This window comes from Martes martes (genome assembly GCF_963455335.1).
Source record: "Martes martes genome assembly, chromosome: 10".
In the NCBI taxonomy this organism is placed as follows: Eukaryota; Metazoa; Chordata; class Mammalia; order Carnivora; family Mustelidae; genus Martes; species Martes martes.
The window spans coordinates 54163164-54189681 of record NC_137898.1 but is presented as its reverse complement, the minus strand read 5'-3'; the positions used below and the strand labels follow the sequence as shown (position 1 = coordinate 54189681).

The following is a 26518-nucleotide window of genomic DNA, read 5'->3' as shown; positions in this document are numbered from 1 at the left end:
AAATGAACCTGCTGCCCATATATGACCAGAGGGCTGTTCCGATCACCTGATTGCCCTTTTTAAGCCAGGTGTGAGCCCTCATGGGAGCACAATATAACTTTCTGACCTATTCCAGCGGGGGCTTTGATGTCATCCCGGAGTCAGTAAAAATTATTTAAGATGAATGCCAACTAAGCCAAGGCATCACCTCTACTGCCAGGGACCACTTCCAGCTACTTATGGGCCCAAGGCCTAAGTTGGGGGGAGAAAATACGCACTGTGATCAGGTCAAGAGGAAGTGAGTAACCCCACCTTGAGACACCTTCTGATGGCTTAGGCAGACAACTTAAACAGGTATCTATGGAAGCCAGCCCCAGCCGCCTGCTCTCAGTCTGGTAGGAAAGCCATGTGGGGCTTCCCATCCAAGAAGTTCATTTTTATTGCCCTTTTATTCCTCTGCTACTTTTAGATGTCAAGAATGTGAGTGGTGAGACGTTTGGGAACTCCGAGCTTGCATCCTCAGCGCCACCGTTGGTGCTGTGTCACAAAGGATACACCTGAAACTAATGTAACATTCTGTCAGTCATACTTCAATTTAAAAAAATAAATAAAGACGGGAGTGCAGGGAAGGAATAGACTATCCAGCTGTGAACTCCCGGGGAAGCCCGCACTGGTGCTGAGGGACCTATAAGTGAGCACACCATCTCTGCTGGCCAGGGCATGGGTTCAGGCAATCCTACTCTTAACTGGACCCAGAAGTGCAGGCCCTATAAAGACCACCTGCCCCAATACTGCAGGGAGCTCATATGTCCCTACACCTGCCTACCAGGTCCCAGCCAGCAAAGACAAAGAGGATCAGGGAAGTGAAGATAACCAAGACTTCCATGTGGTTCATGTGGTGCCCCTTTAATCTCTGCAAAGCCCCCATGGTCTTCCACAGGTCCATGGACAGGCCCTGCCATCTTAGCTCTGGGAATCACCCTACAGAAGGACAATGTCTTGAGCTTTCCCAAGACCTCTTATAACTAACCTTCCCAGATCCATCATTCCCCAAATCTCGGGTGCCTTCTCTGCCAGTTACCATGCCAGATGCAAGGGGCATAATGAGTGAGGAGCGATTTTCAGGTTAGGAGTATGACAGCTGTAGATTCAAGTCCAGGCTCCGTTCTTCATCAGTCCTATGCCCTATTCCTCTGAGCCTCAGCCTTGTATAGAGGGAGAAGTCATAGTCCCTCATAGGCCCTGCCTCCCAAGTCACTGAGTGCTGGTTGTACTTATCTCCGGAATTGGCAGCCAAACCCTGGCCCACGACAACTCAGGATTCTAGGATCCCCATTCCACCATGGAGAATGGGCAACAACCGTAGAATGGAGAACAAGCAGGGTTCCAGGGCTTCATCAGTGAGCTCTAAGATTGGCTCTGCAGTCTCTCACACGCGGCTTCCACCTGGGATTAGCCCCAAGGTCCCTTACCTGGTCCTGGGCTTCCAGGATTACCAGCACACCTTCAAACTGTTCTCCCTGCAGCTGCTGGCTGTGTTCTGGGCAAGGATCATTTTCCCAGGTTCCTTCTCAGCTGCAGGGCAGGCAGCCAAAGGACTCACTGTGTCTGCAGGAGATGCGGGCCTAGGGACAGGGATTTGGCAGGTGCCTAAGAGCCCCAGGGTTCACCCTCCCTTGTGCTCCATTCCCGAAACTTTAAAATGTCAGGGCTCTTTGGGAATCTGGATCCTCTGCCCACCTGCTTGCCTGTCTTTTAGTTCAGAACGAGTCCCAACCTCCTGTACCCTCACGGCCCCACCCCACAAGAAAGCAACAAAACCATCTTGGTGAACACATTTACTTAATATGGGGGGTGGGGTATTGCTGTCTCTGTCAGTGTGTACGGGGTGGTAGGGAGACAACCAGAGGGACTTCTGCCCTGGAGTAAGAGGCTGTTCTGGACCCAGGCTGGGGGTGGGTGGGGAGCAGACTGATGGGACAGGGCAAGTATGTAAAGGGTGGAGGGTAGGGTGAAGCTCTGCACACATCCTTGGGACCACAGTCCAGGCCCACCCAGTCACCAAAGCAAGAACCGAATAAATAAAGTGCAACCGTGGGGTTGGGAGAGAGGGAGAGGGAGGGCACCGGGCGCACCCACGCCCACAGCCCACATTCAGTGCTGCCACGTCCAGCCCACCTCCTGGCCAGACCCTCTTGTCCAATCCCCCCATGTCTGTCCCTCCATGAGCCAGGCAGAGCCCCTGTGCAGCTACTGGAGGTAGCGATAAGCTTTAAAGCAGTGGTTGCCAGCATCGGCCACCACCACGTGTCCATCTGAGGTCAGTGCCAGGCCCTGGGGGCCATACAGTGGCTCTGCAGACGTGTTGATGTAGGACAGGAAGGAACCAGAGCTGTCGAATACCTGGAGAGTGAGTGGACAATGGAAGGAGAGGTGAGATCAGGCAGGTGGGAGGCATTTCCAAGGAGAGGGGGAGGGGTGCACAGAGCACAGCAGGAAGTCTCACCACCCTGCTATCCCGAAGCCTCACCTGGATGCGACTGTTGCCCCAGTCAGCCACGATGATGTTCCCGTTGGAGTCCACTGCTACTCCTGTGGGGGCGTTGAACTGCCCATTGCCCTCGCCATGGGAGCCAAACTTGAAGAGGAACTCACCGTCGGCACTGTACACCTGGCAGGGGAAAGGGCTGGGGGCTGCGGAAGTGGCCTCAGGCAGAGGGCAGGGCCTTAGAGGGGGCAGGGTGAAGCCCCAGGGCTGAGGACCCCCAGATCTGCAGCACCAGCCCAGTTCTTCCCAGGCTTCACAGCCATGCTTACCACTGCCTACTGACTATCTCCAGGTAGTGTTCCTCGGACAGATCAAATCCAACAGCTCAACTTCCCCCGTGCTCTCTTTCTCAGTGAATGCTCTCTTTCTCAGTCATTCTCAACTCCACCTTCTCCCCTGCTTGATAACCAGGGAATTCACACAACCTGCTGATTCTATCTCAAATCTGCACCCCACTGTATATATTGCCACTGCAGTGGTCCTCAACATTTCCCATCTCGATTACTACAGAAGACGGCTCTCCCTGACACTAGTCTCACCACAGCCAGAGTGATCTTTCTAAGACACAGGACTGTGTTGCCCTGCAGCCTGCAAGACTTCAGTGACTCCCCACAGCTCCCGGGAAGAGAACAAGCCCCTTCACAGGGCACATGAGACTCATTGGCACTTGAACCACTCCCCTCTTCAAACTCAGTCTGAACTACTTGTGGTTTCTTAAACACACTAAAGTGTTCCCACCGCCAGTTCTTGGCTCCTCCTGTCCCCTTTGCCTGAAGTCCTCTCCTCCTCCTCTCCCTTCTGGCTAATTCCCCTGCTGCTTTAGTGGGTTCTCCATCACACCTGAATCAAATGCTTCTGCTATGCCCTCACACAGTTCCCTGCACTTCCCTACCACACAACTGTAACAAAATAATACACTGTGATATGCTCCTTCACTTCTTCCCTGCTAGACCATTACCAAGAAGATAGACAGCATATTTGCCTTGTTCATCACTGTATCCCCAGCTTCCAGCATAGTGCCTGGGACAAAGTAGCCATGCCATAAATGTTTATTGTTCAAATGAATGATCTCAAGGTGGTGGCGGGGGAGGTGAGGCAGAGAGGGGTCTTGTAAAAGAGGAAAGGATGTTGGGACAGCGGTCATAGAAGGCAGGAGGACACTGACCTTCACTGAATGGTTATGGAAATCCGTCACTACAATTTCATTCTTGTTGTTCACAGCCACAAAATGGGGCCCTAAAAATACAAAGTGGTTTCTAAGGCAGTGAGCTGGGATACGGAGTGGGTTGGAGAAGAGTATCCGGGATGACAAACCTAGGCTGTTAGAAGAGGGGTGGGGCCTCAGAGGCTGACAGGTGCCTCTGGGATGATGGTAGTAGGGTACAGTAAAGGGACGGGGGTCCTCTAAGGCCAAAGTATAGGAGGAGGGGTGGTTAAATCTGGGGTAACCAGGATAGCTCTCTGGGGCTGGGATATCAGAATAGATCTCTGAATTATTCCCCAATACCTGCAAAGTGACGGTCGGTGGCCCCGCGGCCCCCAAAACGGCCGACCAGCTTCCCATTGGGCTGGAAGGTAAAGACGCAGCAAGACTTGTTGTCGACCACAATGATATGTCCGTTCCGGTCTACAGCCACGCCTTTGGGGCCCATGAGGCGGCCAGCTCCAATCTTGGTCTGGAGGAAGGGAATACCATTAGGTGCTGTATCCTGCCTTGTGGGGAGAGTAGTCCCAGCCTGACAATAAAGGAGAAGCTTGGGCTGGAGTTGGACCATCCCAGGCCCTAACCACCATGGTCACCTCAGCTGGCCACCACTAGTGCAGAACACCAAGACCATAGGCCTCTTACCTTGAATTTACCCTCAGGGGAGAAGATGCTGACCCAACGGTTGTCATAGTCTGCCACAATAATGTCTCCATTGGTGTCCACTGCCACACCTGTGGGGCGCTGCAGCTGCCCAGGTGAGCGCCCTCGGACCCCAAAGCGGAATTTGAACTGGCCTTCATTGGAGAAAACCTGGAGCAGAGGAGCAAGGGAAGGAGCGGGGAGGAGGGGAGAGACTGTGGGCACAGAGGGAAGGGAGCAAGATCCTGAGGGAGGAGACCCCCCCTAATCATTCAGCCATTCAACAAGCACTTACTGACACCATGCTGAGGGGTACAGAGAAGAATCAGACATAGCTGCAGACCTGAGGTGACATGCAGCACAGGCATGATGAGAGAGACTCTAGGAACATGACGTGAGGGGCGAGGGTAGATGGCCAGGAAAGGCCCTGAGAAAGGACTATCTGGGTTCATAACCTAATAAGGATGCCAAGAGACAAACCATGCTGGCCAGGAAAGGAAGAGGAAAGGCATTTTAAGCAGAGTGAACAGTATGTAAAAGGCACAGTGTCCAGGATGGGCACTGGTCGCCCAGGGATGGCTGGACTGCAGGGAGCACTCCCATGAATAGCAGGAGAAGCAGGGTTTTATCCTGGGTATAGTGAGGATTTACTGAAAATTTCTGGGCAGGGGAGTGACAAGATGAGATTCACTTCTGTGGTATAACAAAAAATATACTTGGTCTTTGTCCCCAGTGCCTGGTGCAGAGCTCCTCAAACCCCTGGAATTTTCTGATTAATAGGAGTGTCTTTTGTCATTCACAAGGAGCCCCTTTTGAGCTTATGCTAATGGTGTGACTTGGGATGGGGCCCCTACACAGCTTCAGGATGGGGCTGGTCACCAGAAAGACCAAATCATTAAAGGGTTGGAACTTTCAGCCCTATCCACCAACCTCTGGGAAGAAGAGGGGAAGGCAGAGATTTGATGTGCTCCCAGGTTGGTGCTGGGAGGGTGGCACACCCCAGTTCTACAGGGACCAGAGTGCCCACCTAGAGACTCTACTAGACCTCACCCTATGTACTTCTCCATCTGGCTGTTCATCTGTATCCTTTACAGTAAACTGGTAGACATAATTAAATGTTCCTCTGAATTCTATGAGGCACTATAGCAAATTAGTTGAACCTGAAGAGGGGGTCGTATGACCCTCCAATTTATAGCTGGTCAGTCAGAAGCATAAGTAACAACTTGGACCTGAGACTGCCATCTGACATGGAGACTGTCTTATGGGAAGTGATACTATCTCTAGGTAGACAGAGTCAAAATCAGTTAAATTTGCAGGACACCTGGTCAGTGTCCACTGAGAGCTGCTTGCTGGTGTTGGAAAAAACACATGGGAGCTTTTAAGAAACAGTACTCTGGCTGCAGGGAGGAGTCCAAACTGGGCACTAGTTGGGCAGTCAGAGGTGTTGCACTGGTCCAGGTGAAAAGGGATGATAGCTTGTTGCAGGGCACTTGCTGGAGCAAAGATGGATTCAAGAGACATGGGAGGAAGACAGTAAGACTTGGTAGCAGACAAGAAAGGGTGGGGTGGTGAACAAGGATGAGCATATCCAGGCTAAGAGGCTGGCAAGGTAACCTTCTCCTGGACAGAGTGAACCTTCCAACCTTTTCCCCACTCCTACCTCCTCCCTTAGCCGCCCAACATGCTCAGGTCTCCCCATCCTAAGAGCACCTCCTTTAAAGTTCCTTTAAAGCTCCTTCCCTCCACAGCCAAGCCTTCTTGTTTCTCCTTCACAGCCAAAACCACTCACTATACAAGCCTCACATGCTTTGCTCTGTTACATGCTCTAGGGACACAAGATGAGTCAGAGCCCGGAGCAGCCTTGGGGAACTCAAGTTCTGGGTCTTGCCCTGCTCTTCCATTGACCTGTTCCTTCCTTAGTGGACTAGGCCCCTGCCCCATCCCCACCTCTTAGACCTGAAGGGATGTTTGAACTGGTCCCACCAGCAGACATCAACTCCTCCTGATGTGGACTTCCAGCATGCCCTCAGCTGGCTGGTCAGCCCAATGGCTGGAGTCTGCCCTGGTCCCCTGTGGCAGGCCAGCCCTAGCCAGCATGAGGGGCAGGCACCCTGAGCAGAAAAGCTGATGTCAGAGGGACTAAAAGGACCTGAGAGATTAGCAGTGAGGCTGTGTGACTGCCCCCCGTCCACCTTCCCCACCAGTCTGAGCAGCTCACTTTCCAGCTCAACACTGAGGCTTCATGGGGTTGGGGGTGGGGAGGGGTCTAGCTCCTCTCTTCTGCTCTTATCCCACCTCTGACACATGGTCAACTCCTATTCATCTTGTGGTTCTCAGAAATTTCCAGGTCACTTCCTCAGAGAAGTGTTTCAGGACCAACTCCAGGCCCTGAATCAATACACACAGGTAAAGGCAGGCCTCCACGACCTACACTTTATAGTTTTCCTGTGAATGACAGTCACTCCTGCAACTAACTGCTGAGTACCCTTATCTCCTAAGGAGGTAAGCCTCAGGTGAGACAGGGACTGACCACCTTTGCCGCTGCATTTGCACTCCTGGCACAGCAACGGGCACATGGAAGGCAGTCAGCAAATGCATGAACTCCTTAGCTCGAGCTCACACAGAGCTGGGCATCTCCTCTCAGCTGCCGCACAGCCATCTCACGCTCAACATGTGCAGAAGGGAACGCACCAACTGATAGCCCGGCCTCCTCCTGAATGGCAGCACCCTCGACCCAGTGCCCCAGGTCCTGCCATTCTTGATCCCCTCTTCTCCCTTGACGTCTGAAAGCTCACCAAAACCTGCCATATTTGCTTTCTTAACATCCTTAATCTGCTGGTGCCTTAGTTTGGTCCTTGAGCTATACCATGGTTGCCCTTAGTAACTTCAGAATCTGAGTCTAGTGGGGTGGGGGGAGCAGAGAGACTAAAAAAATAACACAACTAACCAGTGATTCTGATAAAGAATGAAAAGTGCTACAGCAAAGGCTGAGGGAACTCAGAGAAGAATGGGATTAATATTCTGCCTGAAGGAAATGAGGAAGTTTCCAGAGAAGAGCTGATAAAATTTTTTTATAAAGACTATTTTTAAAAAGACTAAGACTATTACACAAGGATATAATATATACAAATCAAATTTTTCATTCAAAATCACAAAATGTTTTTTGTCTCCTGTCAGCTGATGCTGATTCGGCAAAACAAAGGGATCTGCCTCAGCTGTCACCATAGACAGTCCAAAGGAGGAAAAGTTCACAAGGTCACCAAACCTCATGAATGGGGAGGGGAGGCAACATCTATCTGGGAGCCTGAAAGACCCCAAAATAAGAGAAGCAGAAACTCAGCTCTGGAATCCAAGAGCCCACCTCCTAGCAGTTATGAAATTAGGAGGCAGGTGGAGTAGGAGCGAGAAGGAGGGCCACTGTAGGAGCAGCAGGTATCTGGAGAGGAGAGGGAGCTCCCCAAGGCCCTCCCTCTCAGTTCCCCAGTCCCTCTTCAGGGAGACAAAGCAGCATACATCTTTGCGTGCATGTGAGCACCTGTGTGTGCACACCAGGGACACTTTCCCAAATCTCAGCTTTTGGACCAAAAGCAATCCCTGGCATAAGGAGGAGAAAAGGAGTTGGAAGGTGGAGGGTGGGACTGAGTAGGGCCTTGGCACCACCCCCTCCCACCTGATCCCTCCCTCACTGTCTAGGCTGGACTGAAATGTTTCCATGTGCTGCCCTGCACCTCTCCATTCCTCTGCCCTTAGGAATAGGGTAGGAGTAAAAGCAGGCTGGACAGGACCAGGAATATGGCCATGGAAGAGTTCCTGGCACCTTCAGCCTGCTAACATGGAAAGCAGGGGGTGGGAGCAGCTGACATTGAGGTGACAGACCTGTGGCAGGGGTACTCAGATAGGGTCAGGAAGAATTTTAAATTTATAGATGTTGTGAAGTAAGGATCTTCAAGACAAGTTTTGCCACCTGATAAAATGTTTTCAAGAACTGAAGTGCATGGTAGTTAGAAACAATCCAGAACATGTTAAAATCAAAATTCCACAGCATCCTCTCCAAAACTGTTTACAATGTGACCTCAGCTACTCAGCTCCTAATAGTAATCTACATCCAGTTGGCTGGGATACTTCCAGTTCCCTTAACAACCCCCTCCAGCACTTTCCTACCTCCTGGCTTTTGTTTACAGTCTCTACCTGGACAATGATATTTTTAACAATAACTAACATTAGAAGGTTCACCAGGTGTCAGACACTGTGCATTATGTCATTTTAATGCTCCCAGCAACTCCATGAGGTATTCTTTTCCTAATTTTACACATGAGTTAACTGAAGCTCAGAGAGGTCACGTGACTTGTCAGTAAGTGGTAGAGCTGGGATTCAAGCCCAGGTGTCCAGTTTCAGAGCCTGAGCTTTGAACTGCGGCTGTACCGTCTCCAAAGCTGGTGCCTGTCACTAGGCTCTGGGCTCAGTACAAGGAAAAGAGAGAGAAAAGCATGCTTCCTGGCTTTAAGAAGCTCAAAGTGCAGTGAGGCCATGTCCATTTGTGCTGTGCAGCAGATGCTTTCATCAGGTATGTGAGGGACTGGGAGCACCAGGGACAGGACTACCTGTGAGGCTGCACTATAGTTTAGCCTCTAGAAGATACCTATTTTCACAAGTTACCCCCATCTGATTGTCTAGCCAACCAGATGTATGCAGAGACCTGCAGAGACAAGATACACTCTGGAGCCAGGCTGCTATGATAAAAGGAAAGCAGGGAGCCTGCATCCAGACCACGTGGGGACAGGGCAGACAGGAAGCTCCTCAGGTGAAAGATCAAACAGAGAGAAGTGTATGAAGAATGAACCAGATCTTTGGGGTCCAGGAGCTCGTGTGGCCTGAGGCCCAGCCTGGGAGGTAGAGGCTGCAAGCATAGTAAAACCCCGTGCCTAACCATGAAGGGGCAGGATAGTGTTGCGACCAGTGGGAGTGGATGGCAAGTGTGTGTGTGGGGGGGGTGGGGGGGGTGCTGGTGATATGATTCACTGCTCTTAAAGTACTGGTACTATCTTCAAGGGCTGGTTCATCTTTCAAGAGGTGACCTGTACACTGTTTTTTCAGGAGGCTGTAGTTTCAGGACCTTTACTGGCATCACAGGAGAAGAGGAAAGGCGCTTACCTGGATACATTGGTTGTTACTGTCTGCTACCACTATCCGGCCGCTGCTAGCTGCCGACACTCCCTGTAAATTGGTGAATTCGCCCTTCTCTCTTCCTCGGCTGCCTGTGGGGAAGGCAGGGAGGGAAAACAAAACAGTTCACTGAGGTCATTTAGAGTCGCCCTCCCAGTACCCCCTGCCCAATAGCCTGAGCCCGCCCCATCTGGCTCCGCCCTCAGCCTTCTGTACCAACACGGAAGACAAGCTCGTCCTCAATGGGGTTGTCCTTCCGCTTGCCGCCCGTGCTGTACATGGAGCTGGGCCGACGCACGGCCTTCTGGCGCACGTGGCTGCCTGGGCCGCCGGGGGACTTGACGCGGCGCTTGACGTCATCTGGGGAAGGTGGCAGGTCCCCAGGACGCAGGGCACGCACGCGGAAAGGGCTGCCGCGCACTGGCTGTCCGTAGAGCAGCACTGAGAGGAGCAGCTCGCCTTCGGCGCGTGCCGTGTACACTAGCTCGTATGTGCCGTTCTTGTGGTCCACCACCGGCACAGGAAGGCGCGTGCCGTCGGGGCCGGTGATCTCGGCACGCAGCTCGGCGCTGCCTGTGCGCACCAGCCTCCCATCCTTGTCTTTGGTAGTGACGGTGAGCGAGGCAGGCTGGCCCACCAGCGCCTGGCGCAGGCCCTCGCCCGTGGCCACCGTCTCGTGTGCAGTAGCGCTCGTGGTGAGCAGCGCGCCAAGATTGAGCACCGACCGCCGCAGCCCGTCGACCTCGAGGACCAGTTCCAGCTGCGCGTTCTCGTGTGGCCGCTCTGGGAAGGCCTGGGCCGCCAACGCCGCCAGCCGCTCTCGCATGTGCTTGCGCACTAGCAACACCTCTGGGGCCGAGCCCAGGCGCAGTGCCTGCTCAGCGAAGCTGCAGCTGCTGCCGATGTGTTCTTGACCCTGGCGCAGTGTGTCTAACTGGGTCTGCAACACCTGAGGAGGGGTTGGGGGAGGGTTGGGTGCGCACACTGGCACCGAAAGGGTCTCTGTGATTCCTCATGACCTTACAGTACTATAGTATGAAAGAAATGCAAGAGGGTGAGTATGGACAAAGAACACAGATACCGCGGTACCTATGGGGCCAGGTCAGGGGGCAGAAAGTACAGTCTGGGGGATGGGGTGCCCAGGTATGGAAAGCATGGTGGCAGTAAGGCCATCTCACAACGGATGGTGGTAGGGAAGGGTGAACAGACGCACCTTCTGCTTGGCCCCACAGATGGCCTCCAGGTCGCTGACCAGAGCCTGCTTGCGCTGCTGCAGTGCTTGCTCCAGGTCCTCGAAGGCTGCGCTGATCTGGGCCAGGGCCTCTGCTTTGCGCTCCTGCAGCTGCTGGCTGATGCCCCCCACTAAGGCGATAGCTGCCGACAGCTGCGGCAGTCTAGGGAGGGGAAACATCTCTTAACCGGGGTTGCCTGAGGATGGCTTCACCAAACCATTCCTTCTCAGGGCATAATCTACTGTGTCATCCAGGAGATCCCCTCCCCAAGACCTCCCTGCCCTCCGGAACAGTTTTATTTCTAGCATCCCCAGGGTCCCGCAGCCCAGATTCCCCCCCCTCCCCCGCTCCTACCGGCCGCGCACCGCCTCGAGCTGGCGCTGCAGGGCCGCCTTGTGCTGCTCCACCACGTCTCGCAGCAGCACGGTGCCATGCTCCCGGTGCTCCCCAGCGCGGCACTCGCCACACATGGCAGTTTCGCAGGCCTCACAGTAAAACTCCATCGTCTGGCGGCAAAAGCGCTCCAGTCAGGCAATGTCTAGACACCAAACTGCTTTGCCTCCTCCCCTCCCACTCTGCCCTCCTTCCCCTCCCCTTCCAGGTGCGTTCCCTACCTGGACCACTTATCCAGAGAGACACCCTCTCACCCACAGCCACTTGGCCCCTCCCGCAACCGCTCCTCGCCCTCCACCCCAAGTCCTGGCCTCACTGGGCCTGCTTGGGCCCACCTTGCCTTCATGGTTGGGGCAGGAGAGGGGGCGGCCAGCCACTGCGCTGAGGGGGTGGGGGTCCTCTGGGTCGTGGGCCCCATCAGGTGCCTGTTGCATCGCCTCCATGAGGCTGCTGATGAAGAAGTTGTTCTGCAGTGCTGAGACGCCCTGCTCAGGGAGGATGGACGTCTGCCGACACACCGGACATGACAGCGTCAGGCTCTGGGCAGGTATGTAGTTCTGGAGGCATCTGGCCAGGGAGGAGGGGGAGTCAAAGGAAGGAGGAGTGGGCAAAATCAGTGCATCCCTCCTCGTGCCTTCCAGGAATGCCAATTCTCCTCACAGATGTATACTTCATTCTGTGATCTCTCTGGTTAGCACACACGTCTTGTTCTGCCAACAGGTGTGAAAGGCCTCACCTTTCACTACTGAGTAAAACACATCCCTGATCTCTCTCAGGAGAGCAGACAGATCAGCATTCCTCACACTGCACAAACACAGGCTCACCTTTCACAGGTGTTTACAAATGGTTCTCATAGAAAATGTGCAACTAGCCCCTCCTCCCATTAACTCATTAAACATTTACTGACTGCCTACTCTTGCCAAATCTGGGCCAAGCTCTGGCGATAAATAGATAAACCACAGTGCCCATCTCTAAAATATTTCCAAGTCGATAGAGAAAAAAAGTCATAAGAAGAGTTTATAGAAGTAAATAGTATAATGGTAAGGGCATGGCAACTCACAACTCACATGCCAACTCACAGCCTGGAATTAGGCTGCTGGGTTCAACTCCTAGGTCGGTCATCTATGAGACACCTACTAAATGACATACCTTTTATGAGCCAAGGATCCTTCCTTTGTAAAATGGAGACAGCACAGACTTCACAGGGTATTGGAGGGAGGATTAAATGTGAAGTGCTCACATGCCAACTCACAGCACTATATATTGTAGGGTATTAGTATTATTTATTATTAGCATAAAGAATACTGTACATGCAATAATAAGGAAATGTGTAAAAGGGGCATTTGGCCCTGGGAGGGGGTGCTGTGGACAAAAAGGCTTCAGAGGACTTAAGCTAAATCGTCCTGGATAAGTCAATGTTAGCCTAACGAAAGAAAAGTGCAGGGAGAAGAGGAAGGGTGTTCCAGACCCAGAAGGTGGCCAGAAACTGCATCATGTAAGTAAGGAAGCAGTATGAGGTGGCTGGAGATCGAGTTCGAGGCAAGAAATGGTAAAAGAAGTCTGGAGAGAGAAGCATAGAAGGTCACATGGGCCACATTAGGAGGTGAGAAATTATTCTGGGGACACCTGGGTGGTTCAGTTGGTTAAGCATCTGCCTTCAGCTCAGGTCATGATCCCAGCATCCTGGTATTCTGGGATTGAGCCCTGCTTTGGGCTACCTGCTCAGAGGGGAGTCTGCTTCTCCCCTTCCCTCTGCCTCTGCCCCTTCCCTTGCTCATGCATACTCTCTATCTCTCGCTCTAATAAATAAAATATTTTAAAAAAAGAAAAGAAAAAAGAAAAAAAGAAAATATCCCAGTAGCAACAGGGAACACCAGGAGCATGGTACAGTCAGGTTTATGTTCTATCATCTTCACTGCCTCTGTGAGGAGGATGAATTTGAATGTGATGAGACAGCACACAGCATCATCATCATCATCGTCATTGTCATCCAGTTACTGTTTATTAAGTACTATGTGACAGGTCCTGTGCTTTGTGCTTTATGTTTATGTTAATGGACTCAAAAAGGGAAAGCTGTCCAAGGTAACAAAGCCAGTGAGCACTGGAGTCTGGATTCAAATCCAAGGCAAAACATGTGCTCAGCCAAGATACTCTCGCAATAGTCTTGTAAGAGATCTTGCAATAGATGAGAAAAACCCGGAATTAGGCAGTAGCAATGTAGACTATGAGCTGGAACAAATTTGAGAAGTATTTAAGAAGTACAGAAGTAGGAGGTGTTAGGTCTGAGTAGATATAGGGAGTGAAAGATGAGTCTTGGTTGACTCCCAGATTCCTAGCTTAGATGACTGAGTGGATGGTGCTGACAGTCACTAAGATGAAAAACACAGAAAGAGGAGTGGTTTATAAAGGCATTCAGCTTTGACCTGGCTAAGTTTATTGGAACAGTGGGACATCCAAGTAATAGGGGCCCAGGAGACAGCTGGGGAAAAGGCAAGGAGAAATGGGGATGCCATTGACATCGAGGTAGCTTCTGTAGCCACGGGAGAGGATGAGATCAGCCCAAAAGGCGTGTTCAGTGAGAAGAGCAGGATAGAGCAAATATGGAATGAGAGCAAAGAGGAACCAGCAGAGAGGTAGGAGGAGAGACACTGACAAGGCAGTAAAGTGGGTAGTGCGTTTCCAGAAGGAGGGAAGGATCAGTGATCAGTGTCAAAAGTGGCTGAGGAGTAAGGGAAGGGAAGGGAAGGACTGGAAAGAGTCCCCCTGAATTTGGCCAACGTGCGAGTACTTTCATTGGTAAGGAAAACTGGGGGGCAGGGGGTAGGGAGTACCAGGGACAGGAAAGCTTGACCGCTGCTGGTTGAAAAGTGAGTGGGAGGATGGGAGTTTGAGACAGAAGGGGCTTGAGGGACTGCGTGGCAGCTATCGAGGAATGAGGAGCCTTGAGCATGTTTACCAGTTGCAGAGCCAGGAGAGAAGGAGACGTAGAAGAGACAAGAAGAAGCATGGACGGGGCTCTGGGAGGGGGTAATGGCTCTGGATGGCTTGAGGAGGAGGAGTGGACCCCATTTTCTGAGTGGGGGAAGGGGGAAAGAGAGAGCACAGGGGTGAAGTTACAGAGGATCCCTCAGTTGCCTCAGGCAAGATCAGCTGCTAAGAGTGAAGGAGGGGTTCAGGAGACTGGTGAGGGCTGGGATTAGTCACTGAAGGGAGGAGGAAAGGAAACTTTCTAGAAACACACAGCCCCTGGCTGTGTTTGGAGACCACGAACCTATGGAGGGAAGATCTGCATGGTGTACACTTTCCCATATCCCCAGTCTCTTAATCTTCTCTACAACTCTGGATCTGCATTAATTAATTTTTATTTATTTAACAAACACTATGTGCCAGGCACAATTCTAAGTGCTTCACAAATATTAACTTATTTGTGACCTAGTTTTCCCAGCAGTTGTTTCAAGTAGAAAGTGGTTTCGTCTCATACTCCACATTCCTTAGGGCCAGAAGGTGGGGTTGAGTCCTCCCCACCCACCCTGCAGCTGGAACATTTCTGTTCTTCTTCAGCTCTTTGGAAGCTCATGCCTTCTGTCTATACCACCCTCCTGTTACTATCTTCAGTTGCTATCATGGTTGCTTCCCCAATGGCTGAAGACTTTCTTCTGGCTCACTCTCTTCTGTTACTGCTGACCCCCAACACCGTCCCTCCCCCACGTATACACACACTCCTGCCATCACTCTCAGGGACTCTGACATCCATGAGGTGATCCATCCAGCATCAGGATCTCAATTCCTTGACCTCCTCAAACCCAGTGATCTCTTCCTCCACTTCACCTCAGCTGTCCGTTCTCATGCTCTCCAGACCTCCCATTTCTCATCGCCAGTCACTGCATCAAACCTGAAATCTGAATTTCAGCCATTAAAATCTGTCCCCCTGCAGCTCTGCCCAGCTCACTGAATCTGGGGTTTCCCCAGCAAAAACCTGCGAACTCATCAAGACCTCATTCCTACGTGTTCAGCACACCTGGCTTCCACTATCTTCCTAACTGGTTTCCTCTTTCCATTCTTGCTCCTCTGTAATCCATTCTCCAACACAGCAGCCAGAGGGAGCTTTAAAATCTAATTTATGTCATGTTAATCCCCTGCCCAAAACAAAAACAGAAACCCTCCTCCAATGGTTTCCCATTGCATTTAGAATAAAATCTAAACAGTTTTCTAAAACCGCCAAGTTCCTTCATGAACTGTCCTGGCTTTTAGACTTTGCTTCATCCTTCTCAGTCAGCCACACTCATTTCTTCTGATCTCTGAACATGCCCAGACTACCCCTTCCTGAAGGCCTTGGCATGGGTTTTTCCCATTGCCTGGAACAATCTGCAAGTCTGTCTCCTCATCCTCAGGCCTCAGCTCAAATGTCATCTCCTCAGGGAAGCCTTCCCTGATGACTCTATGCAGAATAGCCCCTGGCCCAACCACCCCCACTCCATCCTTGCTTATTTCCTACAAAGTACTTAGCACAGGCTACAACTCTCCTGTTCAGTTATTTGATTGCTTACTGTCAGTCACCCCCTACTAGAGCATAAGCTCTTAGAGAGCAGGGACCAAGAGATAAATGAGTAGTAGTTAACAGGGAAGGCCCTGCAGTCAAAACTGGATTCAGACCTCAGCTGTCTACTTACTGTGGAGCCTCAGAAACAGTTCTTACTCACTGACTCTGAAGTGTAGTTTACTCCCCTCTAAAATGGGGATAAAAAAGTATCTATTGTGAGGATTAAGGGATTCAGCACATGTCTATCACTTAGCCAGACCCCGGCAAATAGTAAGCAATCGATACACTGTTGCTACTGGTATCATCATTTCTCAGGCACTGATTTTTTCCAGGACTGCTCAGTGATCTGGGCCTGAGGAGGAGGAGGTGCAGAGATGTCCAGTTACAGTTGTGATCCGGGGTTGAGCATCTGCTGCAGGGGTTCGGAAAAGAACAAAGACCCAAGGGAACTGTGGCATGGTCACACAGGTCACACAGATGGTCAGCCATAGGGCCTGGCACGGGTAGGAAAGGATGGAGCTGGCAGCGGGGAGAAGGAGCGGTCGAGGTGGCGGGACGTCTCTAACTAGTCAAAGCTGTTATAGTGGGACTGGGGTAATGGGAGCCAAGAGTGGGATACCAGAGTTTATGACCACAGAAGCGATATTGTTCTGGATGACGGCAAGATCCAGGCGTCCGGAAGTGGCATGGAGGATGCTCCTGGAGAAACAGTTGAGAACCAAGAGGCCTAAATGAGTAGTGAAATCACCCAGGTCGATGGAAGAGCCTGGAAGAAGCCAGAAGGCTGGAACTGCTTCCAGTCGATGATGGGGGGAGAGCAGCAGAGCTGACATTTTAAAGAGCAGTGGGGCTGGAAAGGAAGTGTGTCCCTGTGGCAGAGGCAGCTTTCCGTGAAGGCAGAAGGCAGAGGGAAGGCTTGGGTGGAGGAAATGGTGAGAAGACCCTGGGACCAGAGGCTTCCTGGGGCCCTAAGAGTAAAGGCAAAATTCTCTGACAGGTCTACAAAGCCCCCTGTGGTGTGGGCCTCACCTGCCGCTCTAGCTTCACCCCCACCATGTCAACCACACTGCTCTGCTCCCACCTCACCAGGTTTCCTCCAGGCCCCCTTATCTGACACATTCCCTCAGGCCACATGCCTGTCCCATGTTCTTCCTTCTGCATAGAATGCTCCTACCACTCCCTTCACTAGTTAAGTCACCAACTTCATTTAGTGCATACTCTGGGTCGCCCCTCAGGGAAGCCTTTCCTCCTTCTCTGAACTGTGACAGATCCTAGCTAAACTCTCATAGCTTAGCACTTTATTTGCAGCCTTATGAAGGGGGTAATATTTATCTATAGTCTGGCTATATGATCATTTGATTACTATCTTTCCCTTTAATTACACTGAAAGCTCTTTAAGAGCAAGTATTACATCTGTCTGCTTATCATACCCCATGCCTGGGATAGTCTGGCACATAGTAGATGCTCAATAGATAAATACTGGCTAAAAGCCTAAAGGTGGGAAGTGGCTGCCTTTCACTCAGTGCCTCAGGACAACCATGAAGACAAGCAGGGAAGGACAGACTGTCAACCATCCTCCCACTGGTGACAAACTCTTCAGCTGCTGCCACTCATGGATGATGTCTCTGTCTGATGTCTCTGGCAGTGTTGAAAGATGCTTGAGGTTTGGGAAGGGGCAGGGACCGTGGCCCAGTGTTAGCAGCTTCTGGTCCTCTCGTACATTCTTGCACCAAAAGTTCATCTCCAGCAGGTTGGGGTACATCTGCTGCCCTATATGTGCCGACATTTCCCTCCCCTCCTACACTTTTACACGTGCCACCCCCATCTCAGGCGGGCCTGCAAGGACTTCATACCTCCCCCATATACACACCCCCTCACCTCTCACAAAAGGTATGCAGGCAAGGCAGAACCTTGGGGCATCGGTAGCGATCCAGGCAGATGCTGCACACCAGGAACTGCTTGTCCATCGGCTGGACCTCTGGGCCAGGGCTGTCCTCCCTCTTCGCCATGGTGCCCACGGATGGTTCCTGCCACTCACACCAGCCTGTGTACAGAGAGATGGTCAGCCCCAGGGAGGCCCACACTTCCTCTCCCCACCTGAGCCCCACCACTCAAATCCCCTGCAGAGAACCAACTCCATTTCTTTCCTGCCAGAGGCAGGATGGGCAGTGACCAGAAAGTGACAGGGTGAAGTAGATGGCCTGAGGGACCTCTGAGCATGGTGCTCTGGTTAAAACCACAGACGTAGGCTTAGATTGGGTTTCAAACCCAGCTCAGCCTCTAACAAGGTATGTGACCTCAGACAATCCATATAACCTCTCTGAGCCTCATTTGCAATTTCAAACGGATGTTTTGAGAATTTGCAATAGTGTATGTTGAGTGCACAGTACAGGGATGCCCACTTTCAGTGACACACCCATCCTTCATTTCCTCTGTCCTCCCCAATTCCTCCTCCAGGAGACCCTCTTCCTGGAGGGTCTCTCCTAACTACCTGTGGCTCTTCTACTTATGCTCCGACCCACCTTTCAGCACACCTGTCTGGGATCATATTCAATCAGAATTCACATCTAGTCAGTATCAGGTCTGGCGGAGTCTGCCTCCGGAATATCTTCTCCCCTTTTCTCCAAGCACATAGCTACTGCCCTCAGTTCAGGTTGCCACCAAGTCTCTCCTGAGATACAGCAGCAGCCTCCTAATTGGTATCCTTGTCTCCTTGCTTGTGCCTCTCATCCAACCCCCTGGCAGCTGGACTGATGCTCCTAAAACACAGGTTCCACCTTGTTGCCTACCCCCTGTTAAAACCTTCAGTGGTTCTCCACTGTCCAGAAGACAAAGTCCAAACTCCTCAGAGTGGCCAACAAGGCTTAGCTTTGTCTGGCCCATACCTCCCTCTACTACCTCATCTTTCATTGTTCTGTGATCAGTCACATTGGTTTCTCTTCAGTTCCTGGAAAACTTGTTCTCTTTTGCTTCTTGGAAGTCACATATTCTGTTCTCTTTGCCTGAGATCTTCTTCCAAGTCCCCATTTACCTGGCTGGCTCCCACTCATCTTTCAGGTGCCCACATAAATGTCACTTCCTCCAGAAGGTCCTCCCTGATTTCCTGAAGTCTGGGTTAGGTATTCTACTTTTAGGTCCCTCCATACTCTGTATTTCCTCTATTCTAGCCTGGATATGCTATACTGTAATTTTCTCATTACTTCTCTTCTTCCTTCACTGCAGGCAGAGTTCTTTTTTTTTTTTTTTTTAAGGATTTTTTCTTTCTTTTTTTTTTTTTTTTGACAGAGAGAGAGATAACAAGCAGGCAGAGAGGCAGGAAGAGGGAGAGGGGAAGCAGGCTCCCCACCGAGCAGAGAGCCAGATGCAGGGCTCGATCCCAGGACCCTGGGATCATGACCTGAGCCAAAGGCAGAGGCTTAACTCACTGAGCCCCGAAGAGTTCTTAAAGGCAGGCATTATATCTTATTTTTTAATTCCTAACACTTAGCATGGAGCCTGACATAAGGATTGATCCTTATTTATTGAATTGATTCCATAATTCAACAAATATTTAATTAAGCATCTACTTTGTGCAGGTGATGGGGATAGAGTGATAAACAAAACAGATATGGTTACTGTCCCTGTGGTGGGGAGTGGTAACATATATTTTATTTTATTGTTTATTTATTTTTTTAAAGATTTATTTATCTTAGAGAGAGAGCATGTGCACCAGCAGCAGGGACAGAGGCAGAGGGAGAGAGAGAATCCCAAGCAGACTCCATTCTGAGTAGGGAGCCAGATGTGGGGCTCGATCCCACAACCATGAGATCAGGACCTGAGCTGAAACCAAGTGTCAGACACTTAACTGACTATGCCACACCTGACATATATTTTAAAAGCAAATAAACAAATACGTACTTATACATTGTGGGGGAGGAGAGTGCTAAATAGAAGAAAGGCTCCTATGAGAAACAACACTTTTTTGTTTGGGTGATCAGAGAGGGCCTCTCCAACCAGGTAACTTTTAAGTTGAGCTCTGAAGAATGGAAGGAAAATGGTAGAGATGAGGGTGAGGGCATCAAGGAGTGAGGTGGGGGAAATCATTCTGGGCTGAAGGAACAGCAGGAATGGAAGTTCTTGGGCAGAAGGCTCACTGAGAACCTGAAAGGACCATGCGGTCAGTGCAAAGTGAATAAAAGGCAAGAGGTGAGTCTGGGAAGGTAGGATGAAATGAGGTCACCAAGAACCTTGATGTTAAGAATTGGGACTTTATACTAATTGGGGGTGGGGGGATGGCATGGTGTAATTTACAAAAAAATAAAAATAAATTAAAAAGCTCCTCTGGTAGCTATGGGGATTAGGAGGAACCAGAGTGGAGGCAGGGAGACCAGTTAGGAAGCTGCCTCAGTTCTTCCTGTCTGATGATGTTGGGTATTAGCAGAGATAGAGGCAAAAGGGTAGACTTATTGGAAAAATATTCATGAGGCTGAATCAAAAAGACATCATGATGGATTGGGTGTGAAAAGAAAAAGGGAATGCTGATCATGACTCCCAGGTTCCTCACTTGAGCACGTGGTGGGCCATGCCCAGAGACCGTGAAAGCTGAGGAACTGACGTGGGGCATTCTGTTTTCAGCAAGCAAAGTTTGAGGCACTGTATGATATCCAGGTAGAGATGTCAAGTAAGGAATAGAATACAAGCTGGGTAGAATAGAATCTGGCTGTTTACTGATTTGGAAGCATTGGCACATTAATGGCATTAAAGCAATGAGAATGGATGAGTCTGCCTAGGGACAGAGAGTGCAGGGCAAAGGAGAACCCAAAGGGGTGGAAGAAAACCAAGAGGCCATGGACCCAAATCCAAGGAAGAGAGTGATTCAAGAAAGAAGGGATGATGAAGGCAAATGAAGACAGGAATGCCCACCAGGTCTGGCTGTGGTGGCCCAGCAGGGGCAGCAACAGGACTGGAGGGGCTGAAGGGGCTGAGTGATGAATGGAGACAAAGACATTAACAAAAGTAGCTGTAAACAGTTCATGAGAGAAATGTGGCCATGAAGGGAGGCAGAAAGACAGCTGGACTCCTTTAAAACAGGCCATGGCTAGAATCTGGTAACCACTATCTGTGCCCAGCTAGATGCACCATAGGCTCTGTAAAGACAATGAGTGAATGAACGAACAAACATGTGGGGGCCAGTCCAGAGCCCTCTCCAGGTTTGGACAGGAGCAGAAGAGCTGAACTGCCTATGTCTTATGTTTGTGTAAGGGTGGGCATGAGTAGAAATAGGATAGGAAGGGCATCCCTGAGAGCATCCTCTCCTGATGCAGGCACTGGCATTCTGAGATTCTCCAGGTAGACCTAACACCAGAACAACACAGCAGGAGGAGGACAGGCTGAGGGTTGGTGGAAGGAACAGGAGGCGGGAGCTAAGCGGAAGCTCCTATCTGGTGAAGGGGAGGGCTTGGGAGGAAGAGTAGGAGTGGTCTACCAGGCCCTGCTGGGGCAGCTGGATACCAGGCTCCGCCTCACTCCAAACCCAAGGGGCTCTCCCAGCTTGTCACACGGGGGCGGGGACTGGGCTACATCCAAGGACGGACAGCTCCTCCCTCCCTTCCCCTTCCTGCTTCAGTTCCCCACCCAGACTTGCTGGGCATGCAACCGCGGAGGCCATCCCCCAAGCCTGAATCACTAAGATTCCCTTCTTCTCTTGGGCTCCTATTCCCACCTCTCCCATCCCATCGTGTCCTGGAGATCTAGCCCCAAGGTCCTATAGGTGATGGTTTAGGTGGACTGATTTTCACAGAGCAAATCTGGAGGATCTTGAACTCAGAGCTGAGAGTTCACCCTCCTTCCTCAGGCTGCCCACTGCCATCCCTACATCCCTTATCCCACCCATCTTTTATGGCTCAGTTCTAAAGGCATCTCATTTCCTCATACAGCATTCACTCAACACCTCTGCTAGAATGGAGACTACAAGGATAAAAAGTCTTATGTGCAGCCTTCATGGGCTCTACAATCTAATAGATTACTACAAGGCAATGTGGAAGGGTCTGTGGGGAAGTACAGGTTGCTACAGGAGCAGAGAGGTCACCTAACCTAGAGCTGGGGCAGGGGAGAGGGGTTACTGATGGTTGGGGGGTCAAGAGAGTTCTCCTGAAGAAAGTGTCATTTACACTGAGAGCTCCAGGATGAGTAAGAGTTACAGAGCATGGTACTTTCTACTTCAGGAGCCTGAATCACATACTGACAGAAGAGGGCTAAAAAATGAAATGGAATGATAGGCAGGAGCTAGATCATACAATGCTTTGTTGGCCTTATTAAGGAGTTTAGACTTACTCTTCCCTGTTTGGGAATTAAGGCTTTATCCAAAGAGCAAGGGAAACTTTGGGGTGGGGGGTGGGAGGGTTGCGGGGGTAGAGAGGGTTAAAGTATGAAGTGATAGAGCCACAAGAGTCACTTTTTGACTGCTGTGTGAAAAATAGTTTAGAAGGGTCACCAGGGGAAAGGTGAGACTGCATGATATTCCACAAGAGGGGTGATGGTGGCCTTGACTAGGGGAGTAGCAAAGGGGAGGTAGAGAGAAGTAGATTTCATAGAGCAGAATCAACAGAACTTGATGACTGGTTGGTGGGATGTGAAGAATAGAGAAGAAAGAATTGGAGATGATTCCTTGTGTTCTGGCTTGGAAGAGGAGCCAGCTGGATGAAAGGATGCAAAGTTCAGTGTTTTCGTAAGATAAATCTGAGGTGCCTATGGGGCATGTGAATGGAGAGGTCTGGCTGCCAACGGGAAAGGTAGGCCGGAGCCTGGGAAAGAGGTCAGCCTGGAGACAGGGATTTGGGAGTCACTGGTGTAGAGATGGTGCCTAGAGCCATGGAATTGGCTGACATGACCCAGGCAGTGTAAGGAGAGAAAGGAGAGCCTGTGACTGTGCCCTGAGGAACCTCAAAATTTAAGGGATAGGCCCAGGAAACAAAGCTTGCTTGCAAATAAATTGAAAAGGTGTGGCCTGAGAGGCAGGAGAAACCAGGAAGGAGAAATATTGTCAAGACCAAGGGAGAAAAAGCTTCATGAATAAGGGAATAATCTTCATTGTGAAATGCTGCAGAGACGCCCTAGGATCTAAAGCAGAAGAAAGCTGTCTTTAACTTTAGGGAGTATGGTTTCCAGAGGCTGGAGGAGAGGAAGCCAGATCCAGAGGGCTGAGAAGGAAGTTGATTGTGAGCAAATGAAGAAAGTCAGTGCTGACTCCATTAGATCCTTGCCATCTGCAAAGGATATGTTTCAAGGCTTTTCAGTTTCTCCAAATTCTCACACAGCATCCAGTTTCCCCCAAGACTTCTTCATACAACCTCATGAGAGTCCCAGAACACATGATTTACACAGCTGTGGCTAGAGGTAGGTGACCAAGGCATTGTTAGAAAATGATGCAAGAGGTCAGTATGGCTCACTTGCTTCTTAAAATGACTCAGTCCTGTACACTAACCCCCAAGTGTATTTGATCATTTGAGACCTCAGCAAAATGACAATGACTGCAGGTTACAGTTTCAGGGGTTTCTCTGGAACAGAAAAATCCCTGGAGGAGGTAAAGTCCTGAATGCCAAGGAATCCTTTCAGTCAGATTGACAAGGAAGGAAAGTGATGAAATTCACAGTGCTTTCTCCCCCACCACTGCCAGAGTGAGCAAGTGGATGAACCATCCAATCAGCTGATTAGCCTAGCAAACAATCAGACTGCCCTGGGCATACTCTGGACCAGGCTCTTAACCTGGGAACTGGAGACACAAAGCGGAAACAGATGTACACCCTGCCCCTCACAAGTTCTCAGACTAGTGTGGTAAAGAGACATGGAAATATACAACCGTAATGTGGTGTCATGATACTGACATATTCAAACTGTTGTGGCTGAAAAAAGGAGGAAATCTCTAACTCTGAAGGTGGTGGAGGAGAATAAAGAGGGCTTCCAGAGGAAGGGATATATGAGCTGAGTCTTACAGGAGCTTGACAGGTACATTGGGAAAACAGTGAGTAAAGGAACAGAAGCATGAAAAATTAAGAAACATGGACCAGTTGGGGCAAGAGAGCAAGACTCAAAAGGGCAGAGGTTGTACTAGGTGTGTTCATGATTCACTTGATAGGGGTTCTCCACCTGCCTCTCTGGCTGTGCCTTCACTGCCCATTCCTTAAATGTCTAATTCCCCAGGGCTTTGATCCAGGGCCTCTTCTCTGAGTTTCACACTCTGCCTGGGAAATCTCATCATCTCCCATGGTTTCAGTTACCATCCACTTGACTTGCAAAGCCTTATCTCCTTTGCAGAAAACTTCTTGAACACCAGACCCATATATCCAACCGTATCTTGGACATCTCTACACGGATGATGCACAGAGATTAGTCTAAAACTGAATTCATCTTCCCTTAACCTACTCTTCCTGCTGGTATTTCTCCTCTCAATAAAACATACCACAACCTACCTGGCCATGTGAGCCAGAACCCTGGGAATCTTCTCAATTCTTCCTGTTCTTTTACCTTTCAGATACTAGCTATGACTATATCCTTGATTCTGCCTCTAAAATGTAACCAAGTTAAAAGGTCACGAGATTTAGGAGTTAGTCTTGACTCTGTCACTAATCTCACTACTGCAAGGTAAGACTCTGGGCAAGTTTCTACTCCATCCCTTACTTATATATTGGGATCGGAGGGGGGGTCTTTTTGTTCCCCAAATCTGTGATCCCCAAGGTTCTCTTTCCAGCCAAAGGTCCCTACAGACTGTATTATGTGCCATGATTAAATCCCACCTTGGGGATTTGATTGCTGGTTTCCACAGTAAGACTAGGTGTGTTAAGAGGATGGTTGTAGTTGCCCCCCACCTCCCTTCCAAAACAAATGTTTGCTAAGTTTAGGGCACCCATGACACTCCCTTTGGGCACCCTTTACTCTAGCCATATGGTTTTGCTCTGTTTTTCTGAACACGGACTGTACTATCACAACTGTGGGCCTTTGCTCAAGCTCTTCTCTCAGCAAGAATGTCATTGTCCCCTAAGTGGCTGAGGCAGCACCTGGCACACAGAGGGTGCTCAGTATATGTTGGTGACAGGAGAGCCATGTTTCAATCACTGCAGTTCCCTCTCACCAGACAGAGAGGCAAAAGCACAGGCAATAACAAGACAAGTAAACAAAGTTCCAAGGAAAAAGACATCTACTTAACATAAAAAAGCTCTTCCACAGCAGAAGGTAGTAAGTGCTCTGTCACTGGAAGCATGCAAGCCAAGAGAGGCAGGGCACCTGTCAGGCCTGCAGCTCTGATTCCAATTCTGCAGCAAATCAGAGCCCTACTTAGGGGATGAATGGGCACTGGTGAGCTGGACAGACAAACAGGGAAAGACCTGTGAAAAAGACCTCTGCACCCACTCCAACCTCGCAGATCTCATCTTCCTACTGGAGCTAGTTGTGGGTTTATGCTGTCCACATCAGAGACCCCCCCACACCAGGAACAAGCCCAGAACCTGCCTTCAGTCAGACCGACCTCCCCGGGGTGCAGCCTGCCCCTCCTGCAACCATCTGTCCCTGCAGGTTTGCAGCCCAGGATCTGAAGCCAAGTCCAGAAGGGAGGAGGCTAGAACCAGGGAGGGGCCTGGGGTCCTCCAGGCGGGGCCCAGGCTGAAGGGGAATCAGAGGGGTCCTTTCCTACAACAAGCAGCCTCCGGATGAGGCTTCCTGTCCAGGGAGCAGCGCTAGAGGAGGAAAAGAGTGTCCTCCACCCGGGCTGGTGGGCTTCTGGGTGCCTAAGGAGGATGAAGGGGGTGGGGGAGCCAGGGGTGGAAGTGTCTGCACCAGGGAGAAAGGAACCCTCAGACGAGCTGGGCCACAAGATCGCAGAGTCCCATTCAGCAACCCCACCCGCCACACCACCACGACCCTCGGCCGAAGCGTTCGACACCCTCCGCCAACATACACAAGCTCCCAAACCTCGAGCTCCTCCAAGGAACCATCACCCATCCACCCGCGCCTCCCCCCTCAAACATGGACCTCACGTGAGCAGCCACAGCCCGAAGAATCCCCCCACTGCTCTCACGGACACGGACACGCCTCACGTGGACAGAGACAGACACAGCTTTCGAAAAGCATCTGTGCCCCCACCCACAGACACTCGGACAGACACACCGCCGTTCGGACTTGGACCCGGAGCCCGGCAGACAGGGACACAAACGCACCCCTGGGGGCCGCCTGTCGCACTCACCGCGGCGGAGCAGGATGGGAGGACCAAGGCCCAGACTGCGGCCACTCGGAGCGGCCCGCGGCGCTGCCCCCGCTGCCAGCGCCCGTCCGCCCGGCCCTGCCCGCGGCACCGCCCCACGTCCCGCGCCTCCGCCTGTCCCCGCGCCGGCGCCGCCGCCGGACCCGCCGCACAGGCCGGAGGGAGGGGCCGGGGCGGGGCTGCGGACCAGCCGGGGGAGGGGGTGGCTCGGGTGCTGAAGACCCACCCACGCCCCGCCCGCCGCGGCGGAGGCCCCGCCCGCCTCCACCCCACCCTCCCGGCTCCCCCAACCCCCTCGAGGCTCCTGCGGGAGCTGCCTCCGCCGGCGGGCTGGGAAGCCGCGTGAACCGGATCCCGGATCCTAATCCCTGCCAGCGGCTTCTGGCTCCCGACCGCTCTGGGGCAGGGCTGCGTAGTAGGTTTCAGGGACTGGGCTGAGGCTCCGTCACGATAACGCAACTGGGCAGCAGAGATTTCGGACTCTGGAAGCCTGTCCGGGCCCTCCAGGAGGTGCACTTCCCGTCTTTATTGGGGGGCACCTTTGGAATATGCTAGTGTGCTCTCTACTGTGCAGGGGGACACAGGG

The 26518-nt window shown here is 51.3% G+C and overlaps 1 protein-coding gene across 2 annotated transcripts; it reads right to left on the bottom strand.

Annotated features, from left to right (window-relative positions):
* Positions 1-1802: 1802 nt before the first annotated feature.
* On the bottom strand, positions 1803-26023 carry TRIM3 (tripartite motif containing 3). 2 transcript variants are annotated; one of them, XM_080817717.1, is made up of 12 exons: positions 25915-26023; positions 17580-17745; positions 11497-11728; positions 11123-11274; positions 10750-10930; positions 9753-10485; positions 9525-9628; positions 4377-4544; positions 4035-4203; positions 3693-3763; positions 2510-2650; positions 1803-2382 (listed from the first exon to the last, which is right to left on the bottom strand). In XM_080817717.1, exons 2-12 carry the CDS (start codon positions 17708-17710, stop codon positions 2230-2232), a joined length of 2235 nt encoding a protein of 744 aa, XP_080673843.1. In that variant the 5' UTR covers positions 17711-17745; positions 25915-26023; the 3' UTR covers positions 1803-2229. The 2 variants fall into 2 exon arrangements, with proteins under 2 accessions (XP_080673843.1, XP_080673844.1); XM_080817718.1 differs by lacking the exons at positions 1803-2382; positions 2510-2650 and adding an exon at positions 2832-2926 and having other exon boundaries at positions 25915-26003.
* Positions 26024-26518: the final 495 nt, after the last annotated feature.

Excerpts from the sequence above, each read along its gene's own strand:
- TRIM3 (XM_080817717.1), bottom strand. The coding sequence starts at position 17,710 with ATGGCGAAGAGGGAGGACAGCCCTGGCCCAGAGGTCCAGCCGATGGAC. Across the intron at positions 10,486-10,749 it reads TCTGTGGGGCCAAGCAGAAG|GTGTTGCAGACCCAGTTAGA; the intron begins GTGCGTCTGTTC and ends ACCCCTCCTCAG. Across the intron at positions 4,545-9,524 it reads GTAACAACCAATGTATCCAG|GTTTTCTCCAATGAAGGCCA; the intron begins GTAAGCGCCTTT and ends CCTCTGCTCCAG.